Source organism: Mauremys mutica, chromosome 1 (genome assembly GCF_020497125.1).
Source record: "Mauremys mutica isolate MM-2020 ecotype Southern chromosome 1, ASM2049712v1, whole genome shotgun sequence".
Taxonomy (NCBI): domain Eukaryota; kingdom Metazoa; phylum Chordata; order Testudines; family Geoemydidae; genus Mauremys; species Mauremys mutica.
Window position 1 is genome coordinate 320898987 of NC_059072.1, and position 22850 is coordinate 320921836.

The window sequence follows — 22850 nt, forward strand, 5'->3', positions numbered from 1 at the left end:
CCTTATGAGAGGAGACTCAAAGAGCCTGGCTTGTTTAGCCTAACCAAAAGAAAGCTGAGGGGAGACATGATTGCTCTCTATAAATACATCAAAGGGATAAATACTAGGGAGGTGGAGGAGTTATTTAAGTTAAGTGCCAATGCTATAAACTGGCCATCACCAAGTTTAGGCTTGAAAGTAGGTTTCTAACCATCAGAGGAGTGAAGTTCTGGAACAGCCTTCCAAGAGAGCAGTGGGGGGAAAAAACGTAACTGACCTCAGGTCTGAGCTTGATAAGTTTATGGAGGGGGTGATATGATGGGACTGCCTATGACTGCATGTAGCCAATCTGCAGTTGCTAGCAGCAAATATCCCCAATGGCCAGTGATGGGACACTAGATGGGGAGAATTTGCCTGGGATGGAAAATAGCAGTCTTAGCTCACAAACCAGTGCAGGACTACTTGCTGCAGCATAGTCTATACTCTTTTCTCCAGTCTAGTTTTAAATGCCTCAACTGATAGAACTTCTGCCCCCTCCTTTAGGAGACTGTTCCAAACCTATTCGATTTCATCATTTGCACATTTTTCCTAATATTTAGCCTAATTTTTCTGATTGATTTCCCCATTAGCCCTAGGTAGATAAACCCCTGCCTCAGAAAATTTGCAATCTTTCAGACTTAAATACTTGTTGACAGTTGTCATAGGCACCTTTCACATGAATAATATTTTTGATTAAGCTATTTCTTTAGTTATTCTAATGAATCCCTGAAACTGCTTAATAATTTTGGTTGCTCTTTGAATTCTCAGTAATTTGTCTATATCTTTTTTGTGGGGAGTTGTTCAGAGTTAAAGACTATTCTAATTGTATCATTGGAGCCATGTAGAGAAAAGCTAAAACTTCGCTGTTACATGAAGGCATAACATGGTGTATACAGCCCAAAATTGCATTGGTATCTCTTATACTACCACCAGTACACCTGTTAGCTTTACTTTCCCTCATTAAATCTGTGGTTTTGCTTATTTTTCCTCAGACGTTACCATCTAGGTTAAATCTTATATGGCAACTTTCCATTTTAAGTCCATCTATAATGTTTCTCTGGTCTTACCTTGTGTTGAAAATGACATCTATTTTAGGCCTTGCTCCAGCAACTGACTCAATGTGGGTGGCCCCCCTGCTGATCTCTTCTAGATCAGTAATGAAATGGTTAATAATTTTAGGCTGATCACATATCCAGGTGGCAGCCTAATGGACACCTTGCCATAATTTGAAATATTGACCCTTATTATTGTTGTCTGTGTTGCCTTTCAGGCATTTTCCATCCCATGTAATATGGATCATAGCCAAACCAATTTGGATTAATTTGTAAACAAAGATTTCATGAAAATCTTCATCTAATTTCCCCCCAACTACATTATGTTTCCTTCATCCAGTAATATTGTAATTCTGTCCAAAGAAGTGAGCACATTTATATGAATAATTTAACTTTTCTTAAATTAGCTTATTTTACAGGAGTCTGAGAGTGCATGGCTGACAATAGAAATGGCAGCTTTGAGCTTGCGTTTATAACTGCTGTTTTGGTATCTTCACAGTTGCAATAGCACAATGTTATTTTAAATCAGTTTATGGGGAAGTGGGACTTGAACTTCTGTGTTTTCTGTTTATATAAAGAAGATTTTAGATTGTCCTCTGTTATGTCAGTTTTCTGCTGGCAGAAAAAATGAATTTTGAATTTTACTGAAATAAAATTAGTAACAACAATTGGGGCATCCTACAGAGGCACTTGTGTGAGTTCTCTGGTGGACATGGTGCTAATTTGGTTGGTATGGTTTGTCGCTTTGGACTTTTTAAAAACAGTGATAATAGTACTCTGGTTCAGCCCGAGCTGTAAACCAGACAGTAGTTGCTCTTCTCTCTATCAAATTTTTTTTACTTAAATTATGGAGTACCTCCGCTCACAGTGAAGACTCATGCAAAATAGGTGAGGGAGTTAAATGAGTGAAATATTAAAACAAAATATGTAAGCTCTATTTTTGGTATGTGTTGGATTTATAAAGTTATAAAACTAAAAATTGGACATTAACAGCCTGTGCAATAGAGGACAAGAAGCGTTGTATATGCTGCAACCTAGTGTTACTGGATTTGGGGACACTTACCTTTTTCTAGGGCTGTCAATTAATTGCAGTTAACTCACACAATTAACTAAAAAAAATTAATCACAATTTAAAAAAATTAATCACGAGTGTCTCAGGGTCCCGTGCAGGCTCTTCCACTTTTGGGCCTGCACCCTGTGTTTAGGCTGGTATTATAAAGTGTCTTCCATGCCTCTTTTTGTTGGATCACCCCAGGGTCTTTATTTACAGTGCTTGTGCAGTTCCCAGATCCCCCAACAGCTAGTGCCCCATAGACCCTCCCCAGGATCTCCTGGCCCTTGAGGCTTCCTTGTTGGCAAGGAGACAGAGATGCTGCCCTCCTGTCTCCTCCCAGGCTAGCTCCCTCACTCAGGTTTGCCCAGGGCTTTTATAGCCCTCTCCTGCTCCAGCCCAGCTGTCACTACTTAGCTCAGTATGTTCCTCTGAGCCAGCCCTCGTTTAGGGCTTGCAGCTGGGCTCCCTGCTGAGTACCTGCCTCTCTACACCTGGCCTCCTGGCCAGAGAGCAGGGCTTTAAAGGGGGTCTTACCCCTACCCTGCCACAACGATTAATCGCAGTTTTAATCACACTGTTAAACAATAGAATACCAATTAAAATTTATTAAATATTTTGGATTAAATATAAGGTGGATAGAAAGCTGGTAGATCGTCGGGCTCAACGGATAGTGATCAACGGCTCGATGTCTAGTTGGCAGCCAGTATCAAACAGAGTGCCCCAGGGATCAGTCCTGGGGTCGGTTTTGTTCAACATCTTTATTAATGATCTGGATGATGGGATTAATTGTACCCTCAGCAAGTTTGCAGATGACACTAAGCTGGGGGGAGAGGTAGATATGCTGGAGGGTAGGGATAGGGTCCAGAGTGACCTAGACAAATTGGAGGATTGGGCCAAAAGAAATCTGATGAAGTTCAACAAGGACAAGTGCAGAGTCCTTCAATTAGGATGGAAGAATCCCATGCATGCTACAGGCTGGGGACCAACTGGCTAAGCGGCAGTTCTGCAGAAAAGGACCTGGGGATTACAGTGGATAAGAAGTTGGATATGAGTCAACAGTGTGCCCTTGTTGCCAAGAAGGCTAACGGCATATTGGGCTGTATTAGTAGGATCATTGCCAGCAGATTGAGGAAAGTGATTATTCCCCTCTATTTGGCACTGGTGAGGCCACATCTGGAGTATTGTGTCCAGTTTTGGGCCCCCCACTACAGAAAGGATGTGGATGAAATTGGAAAAAGTCCTGCGGAGAACAACGAAAAATGATCAGGGGGCTGGGGCACATGACTTATGAGGAGAGGTAGAGGGAACTGGGCTTGTTTAGTCTGCAGAAGAGAATGGTAAGGGGGGGTGTAGCAGGGTGGACCCTGCTCCTGCTGTGAAGAGGTTTAAAAAGTGGCCTGGCCGGGCTTGAGAGCAGTGGCTCTCAAGGCTGAGTTGATTGGGGAAGTGGTTGCAGCTGGGGGCCACGCCCCAAACAGAGTAACAAGGCCTTATAAGAAGGCAGGGAAGCCAGAAGCCACACAGTCTCTCTCTGGCTATAGAGAGAGATGGGCCTGGCTGCTTAGGAGCTGAGATAAGGTACCTAGGGTGAAGCAGGGCTGGGGAAAGGCTGAGGAGCTGGGGAAGCTCCATCCTAGAAAACCCCAGGCTGCGGCCTAGCAAAGGGCTAAAGGTACTGGGGGTTGCAAGGGGCAACCTAAGGGTAAGCAAAGGCAGCAGGTCCAAACCCCCTTTGCCGATGATGAGTACTGGATACTGCAGTCTGCCCCAGCGAACGGGGGCTAGATAGAGACTGGGCAGTAGCCACTACTGAGGCGAAGTGGGGATAGTAGGGTGGGGGGTTCCCGAGGCAGGGGAAACCCAGAGAGAAAAGGGGCTACTGCTGGGGGCAGCACCCCATGTGAAAGGGCACCGGGGTCCAGGGAGGGACTCGGGCCAGAAAACAGGTGGATCACCGGCCTGCAGAGGGTGCTCTGGGCTGGAATAGAGCTAATTTCCCAGAGCAACCAGTAGGAGGCGCCGCGGGGGTAAGTCCGACCCGGTTACAGGGGGATTTGATAGCAGCCTTCAACTTCCTGAAAGGAGGTTCCAAAGAGGATGGAGCTAGGCTGTTCTCAGTGGTGGCAGATGACAGAGCAAGGAGCAATGGTTTCAAGTTGCAGTGCGGGAGGTCTAGATTGGATATTAGGAAAAACTATTTCACTAGGAGGGTGGTGAAGCACTGGAATGGGTTACCTAGGGAGGTGGTGGAATCCCCATCCTTAGAGAGGTTTTTAGGGCCTGGCTTGACAAAGCCCTGACTGGGATGATTTAGCAGGATTGGTCCTGCTTTGAGCAGGGGGTTGGACTAGCTGATCTCCTGAGGTCTTTCCCAACCCTAATCTTCTATGATTCTATGATGTTTTTCTACATTTTCATATATAACTTATTCTGTGGTGTAATTAAAACCAAAGTGTATATTATTTTTATTTACAAATATTTGCACCGTAAAAATGATAAAATAAATAGTATTTTTCAAATTACCTCATACAAGTACTGTAGTGAAATCTTTTTGTTGTGAAAGTACAATTTACAAATGTAGATTTTTTTTTTGTTATATAACTGCACTCAAAAACAAAACCAGTCTAAAACTTCAGTGCCTGCAACAAATCCACTTCTTGTTCAACCAGTCGCTAAGACAAACAAGTCTGTTTACATTTACAGGAGATAATGCTGCCTGCTTCTTGTTTACAATGTCACCAGAAAGTGAGAACAGGCATTTGCATGGCACTTTTGTAGCAGGCATTGCAAGGTATTTATGTGCCAGATATGCTAAACATATATATGCCCCTTCATGCTTTGGCCACCGTTCCAGAGGACATGCTTCCATGCTGATGACGCTCATTAAAAAAAATGTGTTAATTAAATTTGTGACTGAACTCCTTGGGGGAGAATCATATGTCCCCCACTCTGTTTTGCCTGCATTTTGACATATATTTCATGTTACAGCAGTCTCAAATGATGACCTAGCATGTTTTCCATTTTAAGAACACTTTCATTGCAGATTTGACAAAACGCAAAGAAGGTACCAATGTGAGATTTCTAAACATAGCTACAGCACTCGACCCAAGGTTTAAGAATCTGAAGTGCCTTCCAAAATCTGAGAGGGATGAGGTGTGGCGCATGCTTTCAGAAGTCTTAAAAGAGCAACACCCAGTTGCAGAAACTACAGAACTTGAACGACCAAAAAAGAAAATCAACCTTCTGCTGGTGGCATCCAACTCAAATGATGAAAATGAGCATGCGTCAGTCTGCACTGTTTTGGATTGTTATCGAGCAGAACCCGTCACCAGCATGGACACATGTTCCCTGGAATGGTGGTTGAAGCATGAAGGGATATATGAATCTTTAGTGCATCTGGCATGTAAATATCTTGTGACACCGGCTACAACAGTGCCATGAGAACACCTGTTCTCACTTTCAGATGACATTGTAATTAAGAAGTGGGCAGCAGTATCTCCTGTAAATGTAAACAAACTTGTTTGTTTGAGCGATTGGCTGAACAAGAAGTAGGGCTGAGTGGACTTGCATGCGCTACAATTTTACATGGTTTGATTTTTTAATGCATTTTTTACATAATTCTACATTTTTAAGTTCTACTTTCATGATAAAGAGATTGAACTACAATACTTGTATTAGATTAATTGAAAAAATCCTATTTCTTTTGTTTTTTTTACAGTGCAAGTACTTGTAATAAAAAATAAATATAAAGTGAACACTGTACACTTTGTATTCTGTGTTGTAATTGAAATCAACATTTTTGAAAATGTAGAAAACATCCAAAATATTTAAATAAATGGTATTCTATTATTGTTGAACAGTGTGATTAATTGCTTTGACTTTATACTCCATATTTTTAATGAAAATATGCTTGTGGTAGGAATATGACATAACTAAGATATGTTTTATGCAAGATAACTCTTGTAAGGTGTCATTGGAAAGGTTATAATTTACTGAATATGATTATCCTATTTGTATGCATGTATCATTTGTGTATTGGAAATTAGGAGTATTGACTATGTATCTATGTTTCAACTATGTTACTTTGAGTGATGCCTCCTGCTAACACTTCGGGTACAACAATGAAAAAGCCAGACAGTGCTGACGGCCCATCAGCAAGAGACAATGGACTGCAAAAGAGCTTAGTCTTCCTGTGAACGTGTGGGTCAGCCTGTGAAGAATGGCTTTAGGGGCCCTACAGAGGCATGTGACCATGTCACCTGATACTGGAACCCATCTTAAATTCTGTCCTTTTCTATGAGAAGCTGGGGTGTATGTGTGTCAAACAAGGAAACAAAGGACTCCTGTTTTATGCAATCCTATTTAAGGGTGGGGAGTGAGGTAATCCTGGTCATGAGTTCTGTCCTGCTACCCCACCCAAGATGACTGCTGGAAACAACTAAGACTGAACTGGGAGAAAGAACTTGACACAGGCTGGAAGGGTGTCTGGCCTGTGAAGAAGATGATTATTAGAACCACATTTAGAGTGAGAACTTACATATAACCAGTTTCTTTAGTATATTAATCTTAGTTAGTTTGTTTGATTTCATTTGATTAGTAATCTGCTTTGTTCTGTTTGTTACCTCTTAAAATCTGCCTTTTATAGGTAATAAAATTTGTTTTGTTTATTAAACCCAGTTTCTGTAATCTCTAACTGGGGGGGAGGGGAAGAAGTGTGCATATGTCTCTCCACATTGAGGGAGGGGGCAAATTTCGTATAATTTTGGGTTTGTTCCCCAAAGGGAGGTGGATATCTGGGTGCTGTGGCAGGCCCCTTAAGCTGAGCCTTCCCAGAGCAGATCTCTGTCTCTCTCTGTGCAGTTGGGTGTGGCCTCGCCTGTGTGCTTGGCTGGAAAAGGCTTGGGAGCCCAGCCCAGCAAGGCCAGGTAAAAGGGGGCCCAGGCTGGCAGAATGGGCTAACTCAGTGGTGTCCCAGCACACCAAGTGACATCCCAAAGGGTCCAACCTGTGACAATCGCGATTAATTTTTTTAATCGCGTGACAGCCCTACTTCTTTCTTTTATAGTTCGAGGAGTGTACTCTGAATGGGAATGAAGATGACTTCAAGAAAGACTGAATATTTAATCACTGACATATACTGAGCTGTGTTTTTACCATAAATGCTTCTCAGCTCTTTTCTGATTATTTATTAGTGTGTGTTGTAAGCAGCATCAGATGCATACATGTGCTTAATGAGTGCAATTTCATTACTACGAATTTTGTTTGAGTATTGATTATCTCAGCTATTCAAGTTAATAAATACTAGTGTTGGGGTCTTTCACCAGGACCTCAATATTAGCTTCTACTGAGATGTATTAGGTTGTTAGCATTCCAGTCTTCCAGAGATAGGCTTCAGCTACTTCCATTTGGCCTCCTGAGTGGATCAACTAGCCCTTAATATTCTCACTTTTTTCTCTTTAAGGAGTTTTAATTGCCCTGAAACCAAATTAGAAAAATCTATACATGTTTAATTTGAAATGAGTTTGAGGTATTTTTAAAAAAAACCCAGAAACTAGAGGGGACCAGTGGAGTGTACTTCCCTAGGCACTTTGCTGAAACTAACTGCCATTGGATGCAGTTTGCTCCATTCCAAAAACCTAGAAATATTCCTCAAGGGCACCTTTGAGCCAAGGGTAAATTCCATCACAGGCAAGGAAATCAGCCCAACCTTTCTTTGAATTTGCTGTGGAAAAGTTAACAAGAAGCTCTTCCCCTTCCCCTTCCCCTCCCCAGTTAGAAATTACAGAAACTGGGTTTAATAAACAAAACAAATTTTATTACCTTTAAAAGGCAGATTTTAAGTGGTAAAAGGGGTAACAGAACAAAGCAGATTACTAGGAGCCTCCTCTAGCACATCATTGGAGACAGTACTGGATGTCCAGTTCCATTTGTAATTTGCAGTGTTGTTGTAGCCATGCTGGTTCCAGGATATGAGAGAGACAAGGTGAGTGAGATGGGCCAACTTCTGTTGGTTGAAAGAGACAAATTTTAAAACTTCACAGAGCTCTTCATCAGGTCTGGAAAGGGTAACCAGAGTATCACAGGTAATACAAGGCGGGAGAGATTGTTAAGCATAAAAGGTTCACACATGTTGCAAGAAACCACTTAAAATGAAGGGAGAAATTAACACCTCTGCAGTGATAGGATGAAAGGAGGGTTAGAAGGTTATAATTCATAATGAGGCAAAAAAATAGTGTCTCTGTTGAGAAAATGATAAGACAACAACACCCTATGAGCCATGGGCGAACACTTTTCACAAAGCAGTTACTCTGCATCTGACCTATCAGTCCTTGTCCTCAAAGGAAACCTTCATAACACCTTCATAAGATGAGCTTGGGAAGTTAAATTCATACTTCTGCTAGATACTAAAAACCATGGTCTAAGAGACACTGGCTTTACGGCTCATTGCAGCAGTTTGTAGTATTTGTAAAATGTGACTATCCTGGAAATAATCTACTTAATTAACTATATTATTCATACACAGCTGCTTTATGGCACTGATATTTATAAAGAAAAAGGGAGTAAAATGATACTGTTTGAAATTAAACGAATTATTTCAAGTGTGACAGCCTGAAAATACAGGATCCCAATCATCAGAATTTTCAGAAGACTTTTTCTCCACACGTCAGATATGTACAGCTTCTTTTCTGTCCAAAAATGGCCCAGAATCTGCAAGTGAAAAAACATGCTGAACTTTTAGTCTAATTTATTGTTATTTATTTATATTATCATAGTGTCTAGGCACCTCAGTCATGGAGCAGGACTCCGTTTTACTAGGGCTGTACAAAGAACAAAAAGACAGTCCCTACCCACAAAGAGCTTATAATGCCCCAAAATTTGATTAACACAGAGTTACTGTTGCCCAGGGGTGTCCAGTGGCATTCCCGAATGTCGAGAATGGCTAAGCTTAAATCTCTGAAAACTAAGAAATACAATGTTAAGGTACACGCCACCCCTGCACCTGGACTCTGCTCCTTAGAGCTGGCAGTAATCGCTGGAAATGGTTTGGTACGAGTGGTATAATAGGTAGACATGAGAAAGTTTTAAAGATGCCATTGTATGTGTTGTGCACCGCAGATTTTAATTCCAGCAGTTATCTGCATGCACTCCTACTGCCTTCACTGTATGGAATACAGAAAGGATTTGTTGGAGTAGTTTGGCAGATCTGTAAAAGCAGCAAAGAGTCCTGTGGCACCTTATAGACTAACAGACGTTTTGGAGCATGAGCTTTCGTGGGTGAATACCCACTTGCATCCGATGAAGTGGGTATTCACCCACGAAAGCTCATGCTCCAAAACATCTGTTAGTCTATAAGGTGCCACAAGACTCTTTGCTGCTTTTACAGATCCAGACTAACACGGCTACCCCTCTGATATTTGGCAGATCTGTTACTGTGGTGTGTTGAAAGGTGCATGTGTGCCTCATTTCAGCACAGAATTTTGTCAGTTGTGTCCATGGAGGTGTAGGAGGGCATCCTCTTGCCGCGGAGATTGTCAGTTTACTGGCGTACATGACTGCGGTCTTGCAGTTTAGTGAGGAGTAAGTGAAAGCAATGTCTCAGAAGGCGTCTTCTAGGCCAGGGTGAAGGGGAGGTGATTTTGAGCAGGTCGGGTGATTTGTGGGGATAGGCTCCACAGTTCAATGTAGGCCAGTGTAGTTAGCTCCTTTTTGCTATGCCTGACTTAAACCTGAGTTTTGCCATAGGCAAAGAGAGGTTATTAGCCTTTTTCCTACACCGCTCATATGATGTATTCCCAGTGTTCTGTAGCATCTGTATGGGTAGTGCTAGCACATGCTAGGACAGGATGCAGAGATAAAATTCTTAGACCACTTCTCCATCAATGTCTGCTTCTTGGAGTAGTTAGTCCTGGAACCCACAAGGGAAGAGGCAATTCTTGATTTAGTTCTAAGTGGTGCACAGGATCTGGTCCAAGAGGTGCCTATAACTGAACTAGTTGGTAATAGCAACCATAATATAATTAAATATAACATCCTTGGGGTGGGGGCATGCCAAAAAAATCCACCATAGCAGCATTTAACTTCAAAAGGGGGAGCTACACAAAAATGAGGAAGCTAGTTAAACAGAAATTAAATAGAACAGCCATAAGGGTGAAATGCCTACAAACTGCACGGAGACTATTTAAAAACACCACAATAGAGGCTCAAGTTAAATGTATACCCAAAATAAAAAAACACACAAAGAGGACCAAAAAATGCCACCATGGGTACACAGCGGAATAAAAGAGGCTGTTAGAGACAAAAAGACATCCTTTCAACATTGTAAGTTAAATCCTAGTGAGGAAAGTAAAAGGAGCATGAACTCTGGCAGGTTAAGTGTAAAAGTATAAGGTAGGCCAAGAAAGAATTTGAAAAACAACTAGCTAAGGACACAAAAACTAACTTTTTTTATTTTTATTTTTTTTTTGCTGTAAGTACATCAGAAGTAGGAAGCCTGCCAAAGAATCAGTGGGACCACTCTGTCAAGTATCAGGGGGTAGCCGTGTTAGTCTGTATCCACAAAAACAACAAGGAGTCCGGTGGCACCTTAAAGACTAACAGATTTATTTGGGCATAAGCTTTTTTTTTTACCCACGAAAGCTTATAAAATCTGTTAGTCTTTAAGGTGCCACTGGACTCCTTGCTGTTTTAGTGGGACTACTGGATGATCAAGGTGCTAAAGGAGCACTCAAGGAAGTCAAGGCTGTTGCTGAGAAGCAAAGTGAATTCTTTGCATTGGTTTTCACTGCAGAGGATGTGAGGGAGATTCCCAATCCTGAGCAGTTCTTTTAGATGACAAAGCTGGGCAATTGTCCCAGACTGAGGTATCAATAGAGGAGGTTTTGGAACAAATCGATAAACTAAAGAGTAATAAGTCACCAGGACCAAATGATATTCACCCAAGAGTTCTGAAAGAACTCAATTATTAAATTGCAGACCTACTAGCTGTGCTATGTAACCTACTGCTTAAATCAGCCTCTGTACCGGATGACTGGTGGATAGCTAATGCAACAATGGTTTTTAAAAATTGCTCCAGAGGCGATCCTGGCAATTACAGGCCAGTAAGCCTAACTTCAGTACCAGGCAAATTAGTTGAAACTATAGTAAAGAACAGAATTATCAGACACATGTTAGGCATTCTTCTGACTAGTGAGAGACCTGGATTCAAGTCCCTTCTATAAATCAGGCAGAGCAGGAATTTGAATCTGGGTCTACTACATCCCTAAATAATTGCGTGTGGCTGGAGGGGTGGGATGGAGGGCTGTTAGCTATGAGTGTGCGTAACAACTTAAGACACACAGACATCTATACATCCTGTAGTTTTGCTATAAATCAGGTTTGAGGTGCGACAGAACAAATGAATGAATTTTTGCCATACATATAGTTTTTTGTCTTATCTGTAGTTAAGTTAATACACAGAGATTCACAAGAATTCTTTCGGAAATACAGCTATCGTGTGAATTGTTTCTGTAATTACAGGTCAAGATGGTAAAACCTTTTTCAAGTTTCAAAAGAGTAAAATTAAGCTAAGGGTTACGGATGTTGATTATGAAGCTCAGAGCATAAAGTGGGTGGTGGTTCATTTTTGTTTTGAATCTGATTTGAGTTTGAATCTTAACCTTATTCATATTCATCAGCCCAGTTTACAGAATCCTCATCTTTACAATTCAGCCATGATCCTCTGAAAACTTATGAGCATGCTTACTTTCATGCCTCATGAATAGTCCCGTTGACAGAACAACATATCACTGGATGGACTACTCACATATCTAAAGCAAATTGTGGGGAAGTTTTTGCAGGATCAAGGCATAAATGGGGCCTTACCAAAATTCATTGAAGTCAGTGAGAATCTTTCCATTGACGTAAGTGGGCATTGGTCAGGCTCACAGTGCTCAAGCTGGCATATGTTGAATAGTGCAGACTCTTCACCAGGAAGCCAAGGTGTCTCACGAAATAAATTCTCACTGTCTGGCAAAGAATCTTTTATCTAGAATGGCTGGTTTGACTGACAGAGCTACATAGTGCATCTGACATTGTGACTGTTTGTACCTTACTGGTAATTTTTCTATCGTTGTGTGCTTGGAAACCTTTCTCTTTTACGAGCGCTGACCTTGCTCTTATTGAAGTAAGTGACCTTGCCCATCTTAGTGAATTTAAGCTACCAACAGTTTAGCTGCCTGAGTGCTAGTCTATACAAGGCTATGGGACCTTTTGGCGAACCGGGTTGAACTGACACAGTTGTAATCAGAGAAATGGGGGCAGAAAAAACAGCCCAGTGCAAACTGAATGAAATTTGTAAAATGGGGGTAGTAAACCCCACCTTTGTGAAAATGCTTTCAGATTCTGGTGCTTCAGGCACTATATAGGTGAAAAGTTATTTGGATGGTAATATGTAATATAAAATACTTTGTACACTTGTATCACTTTCCACCTAAGGATCCCAAAGCACATTGCAAACATTAAACCTCACAACCTTCCTGCCACAGAGATGGGTGTGGCCACATCTTATTTTTTTTGTAAGAAAGGGGGGAACTGAGGCACCCTGAGGGTCAGTTACTTTCTCACATCAGAGGAAATCGGTAGAAAGAGACAAGCACAGAACCCAGGTGGTCTGACACTCACTCCTTTGATCCAGCACCAGGCCCCTCCTTCCCCTCATATTTGTGTTCTGCCTAAAACTAGGATGACCATATTTCCCAAAGGGAAAACGAGACACCCTGTGGGGCTGGACCGAGCTCTCCCCAGCCCGTGCGGGGCTGGTATCGCCGCTCGTCCCCACGCACCTTCCTCTGCACCGCACCCCACATTTTTTTTGACAAAACTGATCAACTCTGCAAGACAAACCAGACAAATGCTCACTTTTGACAATAAAAAGTCAGGACGGCGGACAGGGCTTAAAAAAGGGACGGCCTGGCCAGAACGGGAGGGATGGTCGCCCTATCTGAAGGGAAGCCTCTCTGACAAGAAACACGCTGCTACAGCCTCTTCCCAGTACATCGCCTTAGGGTCTCCTCCTTTACACTGGTGCTTGTGAGCGCTTTTTCCACGGGCGCTTGCATTATTCATCATCAGCCATTGCTTTGGCTAAACACCAGGGAGGAAACCCCTAAAGGCAAGATCGCTTCACTCTAGCATATCCCCAGGGTGCTTTGTTTTACGGAGGTTCCCGTTGCCAGGGCCAAGCCCAGCTCAGGTACTCTCACTCACATCTATCCACGTACCCATTAAAAAAAACCCGCCCCGCCCCCCAAATACCCCACCCCATAAGGCAGCATCATGTGCCGCGGCTCTGGGGACTGGCAAAGGCTGCTGCGGACAGGTGGGTGGGTTTAACCGGCTGTGATGGGCAGGGAGGGGTGTCTCCTTTTGTCGCTGTTACTTTGTTTATGATTAGCGGCCTCGGCGAGAGCAGGGCAGGGTCTGTGCCTCCCTCGCTGTGCTGCGGCTCTGCACACACGGGGCTGGGGCACAGGGAGTGCAACGCCCGCGCTGCTGCAGCTCCGGGGCCAGGGGCTGGCGGCCGCCAGGGGCAGCGGCTGCAGCCCAGCAGGGGCAGAGAGCTGCATTGGGGGGCGGGATCCGTGCACAGCGCAGCATCTCCCGGCCGCTGCTCGGAGTCTCTCCCGCGCTGCTCGCTGACTCGGGCTCTCTCTGCTGGTGTTCCCCGCAGGGCCCGTTTGTTCCCCCTCGGGCTATAGGAAGGCGGATGATGAGATGTCCGGAGCCACGTCCTCAGCGGATCAGGCGGAGGCAGCAGCCCGCACCATTTACCTGAACCAGCCCCAGCAGAGCAAGTTCCGCGACAACCGGGTCAGGTAAGAGCGCGCGGCCGCCGAGGGCAGGTGCCGCCTGCCGGTGCCTCCTCCCCAGCCCTGGCACCTGCTGCTCCGCCCGCGCTGCTCCCCAGGCGAGTGGAGCCCGCGAAAACCCTGCTCGCTGCGAGTCGCTGGATGGCTGCTGCCGCCGCCGGCGCCTCTGGGGGGAGTGTTTGTCTTGCAGCCTGGGGCCCGGCCGATGCAATGGCTCAGCCGGCTCTCTGACACCCCTGAGTCGTAGTGCGGGCTCGGGGTGGCAGCTGCAAGCAGAGGGAGAGAGGAGTGAAAGGCAGGTCACTCGCAGGTCATGTACAATGGAATCACTTTTGTGGCACGAAAATGAGAGTCAGTTACAGGTGATAAACTCTTAGTCCCACAGTAGTGAGAGATAATTACAAGACTCTTTGGAGCAGGATTGTGAGAGCTAATCGCAGGTGATATTTATACCCAAGGTTCTTGTTCGCAGCTCCAATGATGAAAGGCAATAGGCGGTGAGATGTAGAGATAGTAGGTCTAAATCACATCTCACTTCTACTGGTGTAAAATAGAAGTAACTCTGGTGGAGTTACTCGGGCAAAACTGGTGCAAGAGAGGTCAGAATTAGGCCCACTGTTTGGAAGAGGCCTTGCAGAGTCTATATCTTTGCATTTTGTTACTGTTTTCAAAGATATACTAGCTTTTTAAAAACAAATATGACATAATAGTAATAGGAAGTAATACAAGTTTAACCGGGCTAGCCAGTTATATACATGTTTGTGTGGGACATAAGCCCAAATAATTAAAAGATCATGGCCAATGAGTTATTGTGCATTTTTGAAGGAGATCAGTAGGAATTTGTTACAGTAATTGCTTAAAATGCTTTCTGTATTTTAAAAATCTTCTGTGGAAAAGATTAATACCTACCAGGCTATGGAGTTTGGCAACCTAAATACTATGTGTGAAATAGTGCATGTGGGAGTTATGAGACATGGGCTAGTTTCAGAGTGGTTACTTGGGTGGATAGTAGAAATGGTGCTGAATATCAGAGACTGATGCTCAATAATTTAAGGAAGCTTCTTGTCTAGCGGGTTTTCTGCTGTTTTAATCTTGACGTTTGGTTCATTGGTCAGAGATTAGTTTGTTATACAATAATTTATTAATGCCTTTGTGAAGAAAAAGAATTTTCAAAGCAGACCTAGAATGGCACTTTCTATTTGCTGTTCTCGTATGTCTGTCACCAATGGTAATTGTTTTGAGAATGTTGCTGTTCTGAACAGGGCAGCACTGTGCTTATATTGGACTTATCCACAGTTTGGATATTGTACATTGTATCCTGAAATAATCTTATATGGGTTGAACAGCTTGGTTACAATTTTCCCTTGCTTGAAATCCCTCCTTTTGGAATATTTCCAATGGATATTTTTTCCTATAAGCTCTCTGATGAACTTGTGTAGAATGTTGCAGATCTTTAGCTTTTCTGTAACTTTCTCCACTTCACTGTTTCCTTCTTGCTAACTGCCTGTTTGTGGGCAGGGAGAATTTTGTTTTTAGTTATCGAGAGCACTTGTGCTCCTTTCTGTCTCCCTTAGACCATTGCAGGGTGAAGGGCAGAAAGTGAACATTGACCAAAATGTGCAGGTTTTTGAGAGGCAGATTCTGTTGTCCTAGGCTGTCTTAAATTGCATGCAAAAAGGAAATACTGTGTGGTGGGGAAGACAGGGGAGAGGGTTGGTTAAAATAAACAATGAGAGATCAGTTCCTGTTACTGTGCTACTGGTAGTTGGGGAACTGTTGCAGTCGAACACCCATAGTTGCTTTTTGAGAGCCATCCAGTACATGTTGAAAAGGTTGTTTAGGCACAATACTACCCAGGGAGATTTTTATTTAGCAGTTCTCCAGTCTCTTTCTTCATTTGCTTCAGACACAGGGAATTCCTGGGCTATATGGCAGTGGTTTTCAAACTTTCAAACTTTTTTTCTGGCAACCCAGTTGAAGAAAATTGTTGATGCTCGTGGCTCCAGCGGAGCTGGGGATGAGGGGTTTGGGGTGTGGGAGGGGCTCAGGGCTGGGGCAGAGGGTTGGGGTGAGGGGGTGAGGGCTGCAGGGTGGGGCTGGGAATGAGGGGTTTGGGGTGCAGGAAGGGGCTCTGGGTTTGGGGGGGGCTCAGAGCTGGGGCAGGGGATTGGGGCACGGGCTTAACTCGGGTGGCTCCCGGTCAGCGGGGCTGCTAAGGCAGACTTCCTTCCTGTCCTGGCACTGCGGACTGCGCTGCGCCCCAGAAGCAGCCAGTTGCAGGTGTCGCTCCTAGGTGGAGGCGCACAAGCGGCTCCATGTGGCTCTCGCCAGGAGGCACTGCCTCTCCCCCCAGTTCTGCAGAGTGCGGAGCTGGTGCTCAGGGTGGGGGCAGTGCGCGGAGCCCTGTGGCCCCCCGCCTAGGAGCCGGACCTGCTGCTGGCTGCTTCTGGGGTGCAGCGCGGTGTCAGAACAGGTAGGGACTAATCTGCCTTAGCCGGACAGCATCACCAATGGGACTTTTGAAGGCCCAGTCACCAGTGCTGACCAGAGCCGCTGCGACCTACTGCCTTACATTCCACGACCCAGTACGGGATTGCGACTGACAGTTTGAAAACCACTGCTATCGGGGCACTACCCCACCAGGAATAAGTCAAAATGCTAGCTTGGTGTTCACAGCTCATGCTCCCTTTCCATGAGGTATCTGCCACTCATTGACTGACTGGAATTCTGCTGTGATAACTTGAGCCACCTGGGATTCAGGTTATACCCCTCTTTATTACAGACCTGGCTGAGGCATGTTATAGGTTCTTTCCCCTATTTAGGAGGATGCCTACAGCCACTGTTCATTACCTCCTCTACAAACACACCAAGTGCAGTCACATTCCTTGTTGCCTTCTGGGTTTGATGCCTCCTCCTCCAGTTGAAAAAGGACTTTGGGGGAAGCGTGAGGAGAAATTGTGCCTCAGATTGTGGCTGTCCCTTTCACAGAAGCACAAGGGCAGAGCTGGCAAAATACACAGGCAGAAGAGCCCGCTGCTGCATCCTAAGGGGTGGTGCACAGTCCCATTTCACTTGGTCACCTAAGAGCTCCCTTTGCGGAAGTGTCACTCTGTATCACACCACAGCCCAGTTGGGCTGTGTAGAGCAGTGGTTTTCAACCTGTGATCTGTGCACCCCAGGCAGGGGTCTGCAGACCATGTCTTAGATTTCCAAAGAAGTCCGCACCTCCATTTGAAATTTTGTAGGGGTCTGCAAATGAAAAAAGGTTGAAACCCACTGTTTTAGAGCAGGGGTTCTCAACCTTTTTCTTTCGGAGGCCTCCCCAGCATGCTATAAAAACTCCATGGCCCACTTGTGCCACAACTGTTATTCTGCATATAAAAGCCAAGGCCAGCGCTAGGGAGGAGCAAGCAGGGCAGTTGCCCAGGGCCCCACGCCACAGGGGGGCACCGCAAAGCTAAGTTGCCAAGGCTTCGGCGTCAGCCCCGGGCTGCAGTTCCTTGCGACAGGGCTTCGGCTTTCTGCCGTGGGCCCTAGTGAGTCGAACACCGGCCAGGCTTGGCGGACCTCCTGAAACCTGCGCGCGGCCTCCCACATGGCCCCAAGATCCCTGGTTGAGAATTACTGTCCTAGATGATGGCCAGTCTATGGGCTTACCTCAGTGAGAGTTTGAGTAAGGACGGAATGAAATCTCAGGAAGGGCATGCTCTTTTGTTCCTACAAAAATAAAATCAAAACCACTTTGACTGTTTTAATGATTTATATGAGTATTTTACCAGGACAAACCCCTAGAGATGAAACATCTTATTTCCAAGTGTGTCCTGGGAGCAGCAAAAGGAAGAAGCAGTGCCATAAATCCACTGTCTCTGAAGTGAGAACAAATAAATATAATAATCAGTTATGCTGAGTTCCCAGTTCTTTAGATAATGCAATTTTTAATGGTTTGTAATTAGTACTTCTTGCAGAGATTAGGTAACAATGCCATGATGCAGCCAGATAACTAAATAACAGATGATCAAAGCCATATTTTTGTATCTGATTGCAAGTTTTAGTACTAAATTCTGATTACAACAGCTATTGTAACTGGTGCGGTCTTTGTTTAAATTGATACTTACAAACTGTAGGCCTGATCCTGCAGCCTGGACACAGTCCCATGATTTTGCCTGTGTCATGTTCAACCTTTGCAAGTAGGTGTATAAAAAAGGCATAATCAGTAAGGGCAGAATTCTGCACTCTACATATGGTGGATCTTGATTCCAGTATTTTGCTCATCAACAACCCTGAGAGCAGAATTTTGGGCTTACAGTCTTGGAACATGAATCTTGTGGGAGTTCTTTGGTATCCTGCAGATGAGATTTTTCTTATGTACTGAGATTAACGGTCATCTTCTGAACAGACAGAAGGTAAATCATCCCAGGAAAGAAGATAATAGACCAGGAGCCTTCAGTTTTACCTTAAAAATGTGCTTTACAAACAATGGCTTAAGCCTCAAGGGGCCCTGTGAGACAAGGAAGTATTATTCGCATTTTGCAGGTGTGCACACTAGCATCCAGAGAGGTGAAGTAACTTTCACACAGACAGAGCTAGAGATCTTGTTATTACAAGTTCTGTGCCTCAGCCAGAAGGCCATCCATATGTCTTAGAACAGTGGTTTTTCAAACTTTTTTTCTGGGGACCTAGTTCAAAAAAATTGTTGATGCCCATGACCCAGCGGAGCTGGGGATGAGGGGTTTGGGGTGTGGGAGGGGCTCAGGCCTGGGGCAGAGGGTTGGGGTGTGTGGGTGAGGGCTACGGGGTGGGGCTGGGAATGAGCTCTGGAGTGGGGCAGAGGGTTGGGGTGCAGGAGGGAGTCAGGGCTCTGGGATGGGGGTGCAGGCCCTGGGGTGGGACTGGCGATGAGGTGTTTGGGGTGCAGGAAGGTTTTGGGGGGGGCAGGGCTGGGGCATGGGGTTGGGGTGTGGATTACCTCAGGCGACTCCCGGTCAGCGGTGCAGCGGGGGTGCTAAGGCAGGCTTCCTGCCTATCCTGGCACCGTGGACCGCTCTGCACCTGAAGCAGCCAGCAGCAGGTCTGGCTCTCGCCTGCAGGGACCGCCCCTCCCAGCTCCCATTGGCCAGGAGGCCGGTGTTTGGGGCCGGGGCAGTGCGCAGAGCCCTGTGGCTCCCCTGCCTAGAAGCCCGACCCACTGCTGGCCGCTTCCGGGGCACAGCACGGTGTCGGAGTAGGTAGGCACTAGCCTGCCTTAGCCGGGCAGCACCGCCAATGGGACTTTTAACGTCCTGGTCGGCAGTGCTGACCAGAGCGACCCAGTGCCTGACATGCCACAACCCAGTACTGGGTCATGACCCAAACTTTGAAAAACGGTGTCTTAGAGAGGTTCTCAAGCTGTGGTGTACAGAGCACTTGCTGGTGATGGACAGAGAGCAGGTTGATCTCACGGTGCTAACTCCTTATTTCCAGTAAAAGAAATAAAACATATATTAAATACTTATAGTATATTTTTCCCATATAAACAAGAGCTGTAATTGTCACAGGTATGTTATGCACTTGCAGGTGGGAGGAGGTGGTCTATGTGATTGTGAATAGGGGGAGAAGATGGTCATGAGGACAATCTGTGTATTAAAATATGGTCCATACTCTCAGAATGTTTGAAAATCTTGAGTCCGTAGCTTTATGTTACTTGTACCAATGCTGATCTAGCAGAGAGCTCTGGATTTGTGGTTGAAAATGTGATTAAAAAGTCAATATGTGCAGTACTCCATGTACTGTTGATCAACACACCTCTTAAAGTGAAATGCTGCATCAATAAACAGCTCTGTGCTTGTATGTTTGACTTTGTTATTAAGCTTCCAATAAATGAATAGTATTCTTAGTTACTGTTAGAAACAATAGCTAGTTGTATTAGTTTTGTACTGCTGAGAACAGAATAAAGCCAAGCAAGCATATGAGAACAGAGCACTTCTTGGGGTTCAGAACAACATTACATTTTGAAATATTACAGTGTTGCTTTTTTTATCACAGGTTCTGAAAGGCACTTGTGATAAAAAATTAATACACTACAAAAAACTATGCAGAGGTCTTTAGTCTATTTCAGAGTGGTTTGCAGATATTGACATTCCTCAGAGAAGAAATATTTTTCCTTATGTATTATTATTGTTAAACACTTGCTATGTTTCACTTTAGAGGTGGAAGCATTTCAGTGGTGGGTGAAATGATCACTCTTATTATGGGTGAATTTCATCCATGATGAAAGAGAGCCTGCAGAAAGCTATACGACATCACTCTAGCTCAGGGGTTGGCAACCTTTCAGGAGTGGTGTGCCGAGTCTTCATTTATTCACTCTAATTTAAGATTTTGCATGCCGGTGATACATTTTAATGTTTTTAGAAGGTCTCTTTCTATAAGTCTACAATACTGTATGTAGTTCTCTATCTTGCGTTAATTAGTCCTAATGTGGCTCCTTTACCTTTATGGTAATAAGGGTCTGACACACAAGAGTGTTGGCAAGAAACTGACAGTTTACTTCTGGAATACAGGTAGGTGAGCGGGGTATATCCATTGACTTCAGTTACCGCTACCCTTCCTTTGTTGGACAGTTAGTGTTTTCCAGTTAACGACCACAACCAATTATTATATTTGATTTTCTTATTAAAAGTTTCCAGCTGACAGTTGGAAGTGAAAAGATGTCTGGGTTACTGTGGCAATGACTTTTTCAGTGAAACATTGCTAACATGGGGCTGTTACAATACCATGTTTCTGTGCAGTTTGTGCAGCTTTTTCTGGTCGTTCTGGTTCATAAACCATCTTAGCTGTCAAGAAATTCATAATTGAAAATACTAATCAACTACACATCTGTTTTTTGTAGAGGGTTTGTGTAAATAAAGAGAACAAACAGCAAGGACTCTCCTGTTGTTTGGATGGCAGGATGTTTAACCAAATATCCAAAATGAGCCAAGTTAGGAGTAAAAAATACTGTCATTTCTTTCTCAAAAACCTGATACCCATGATGCCTAGCTATACACTAGTTTTGAGTATATATTCAGCACAACCCTTTTTATTTTGTAACTCTCTTCTTGGACACTACCAGAGGAAGCTTTGAAATTATTTTCATGAGCTAGACTTTTTATTTCTGTAGTAATGTTACAGTCTCTTAATTCTATAATTTATTCCTAAATATGGGCAAAACCCTGCAATCCACATTTAGGTAAAACTCCCATTGAAGTCAATAGGAGTTTTGCCTGAAGTAAAGGCTGCAGGATTAAGCCCTGTAGAGGGAGCCATTCTTTGTTAAAGGGATTAATTTTCCTGTTAATGTGTGGATTATTTATAGGATTAGCATGTGTTTTCAGGTTTCAGAGTGGTAGCCGTGTTAGTCTGTATCAGCAAAAAGAAACAGGAGTCCTTAGAGACTAACAAATTTATTTGGGCCTAAGCTTTCATGGGCTAAAACCCACTTCATTGGATGCATGCTGTGGAAAATACAGTAGGAAGATATATATACACAGAGAACATAGGTGTTTCCATACCAACTATAATGAGACTAATCAATTAAGGTGGGCTATTATCAGCAGGAGAAAAAAACCTTTTGTAGTGATGATCAGAATGGCCCATTTCCAACAGTTGACAAGAAGGTGTGAGTAACAGTAGGGGGAAAATTAGCATGGGGAAATAGTTTTTACTTTATTCAAGCCTACACCAAGCCAGTCTTTATTCAAGCCTAATTTAATGATGTCCGGTTGGCAAATTAATTCCAATTCTGCAATTTCTTGTTGGAGTCTGTTTTTGAAGTTTTTTTTGAAGTTTTCAGTGGATGATAGCCCATATAAGCACATTTTTGCATGTGACACTTTCATACCATTATCTTAGCAATTGGCAGATAACATTTAATAGTAAGAAAAATTTATTAAGCTGTAACAATAAAAAGATGCAAGAACACTGAATTAATTCCTGGCGTAACTCCACTGAGATATGGACATAGACCAGGCATGAATTCATCTTATAAACTTTATTGTGTCCTATTTGTGAAATTAAGTTTGTTATCTATTTATTTGACAAATAATATACTTCAATACAAATTAAAAGGTAATCATCTTATAAACTTTATTGTGTCCTATTTGTGAAATTAAGTTTGTTATCTATTTATTTGACAAATAATATACTTCAATACAAATTAAAAGGTAATCAGTAAATGAGGTAGTAATTGCCTCTTAATTTTCACAGTCTAACGGGATTTCATGAAGCTTCTGTTAATATTTAATAGGTGCATTACCTTTGTAATATAAAGGAAATAGTTCATTTGATCTTACTAGTATTAATTTATCACACTCTACATTAAATTGCTCTGTATGAAATGCTATGCTTAAGTGGGATAAACATTAACTCTTGTGTCATGATGTAAGAATTATGCATTCCATTTTTTCTGTTCTTAAACTGACATAGAAAGGGAGCTTTCAGTGCTGTGAAAATGGCGTGCTCCACTTATGGGGTACTAGAGGAATTAGCCTTGGGATATTCTACAGTGATGCCTGCTAATTTATTAGCATTAGGTGGACTTCCCAGGAAGCTCAATTCATCCCTGTAAGCATGAGAACTATTGTTAAAAGCAAAGCACGTGGAGTGGGAAGGGAAATATGTTACAGTTCAATAATGAAATCAGTGGAGTTTTCAGTACCCTAGACTTATTCCAGGCTATCTGAGAGCAGGGGTGCTGGAATTAGGGATGCTGGGGGTGCAGCAGCACCCTGTGGCTGGAAGTGCTTTACATCATATACAGGGTTTATAGTTTTGTTCAAGGCTTTCAGCACTTCCACTATAAAAAATTGTTCCAACGCCACTGTATGAGAGTGGAATTTGGCCAATATGTTTGATCTGAGAATTGGT

General features: G+C 43.6%; 1 protein-coding gene across 1 annotated transcript in view; it reads left to right on the forward strand.

The window, feature by feature from the left end:
• Positions 1-22850, forward strand: part of ATP8A2 (ATPase phospholipid transporting 8A2) — a 637783-nt gene that overhangs the window by 78723 nt on the left and 536210 nt on the right. The window contains exon 2 of the mRNA XM_045017301.1: positions 13832-13976. Coding sequence (XP_044873236.1) covers positions 13832-13976 — 145 coding nt within the window. The remainder of the gene's footprint in view (positions 1-13831; positions 13977-22850) is intronic.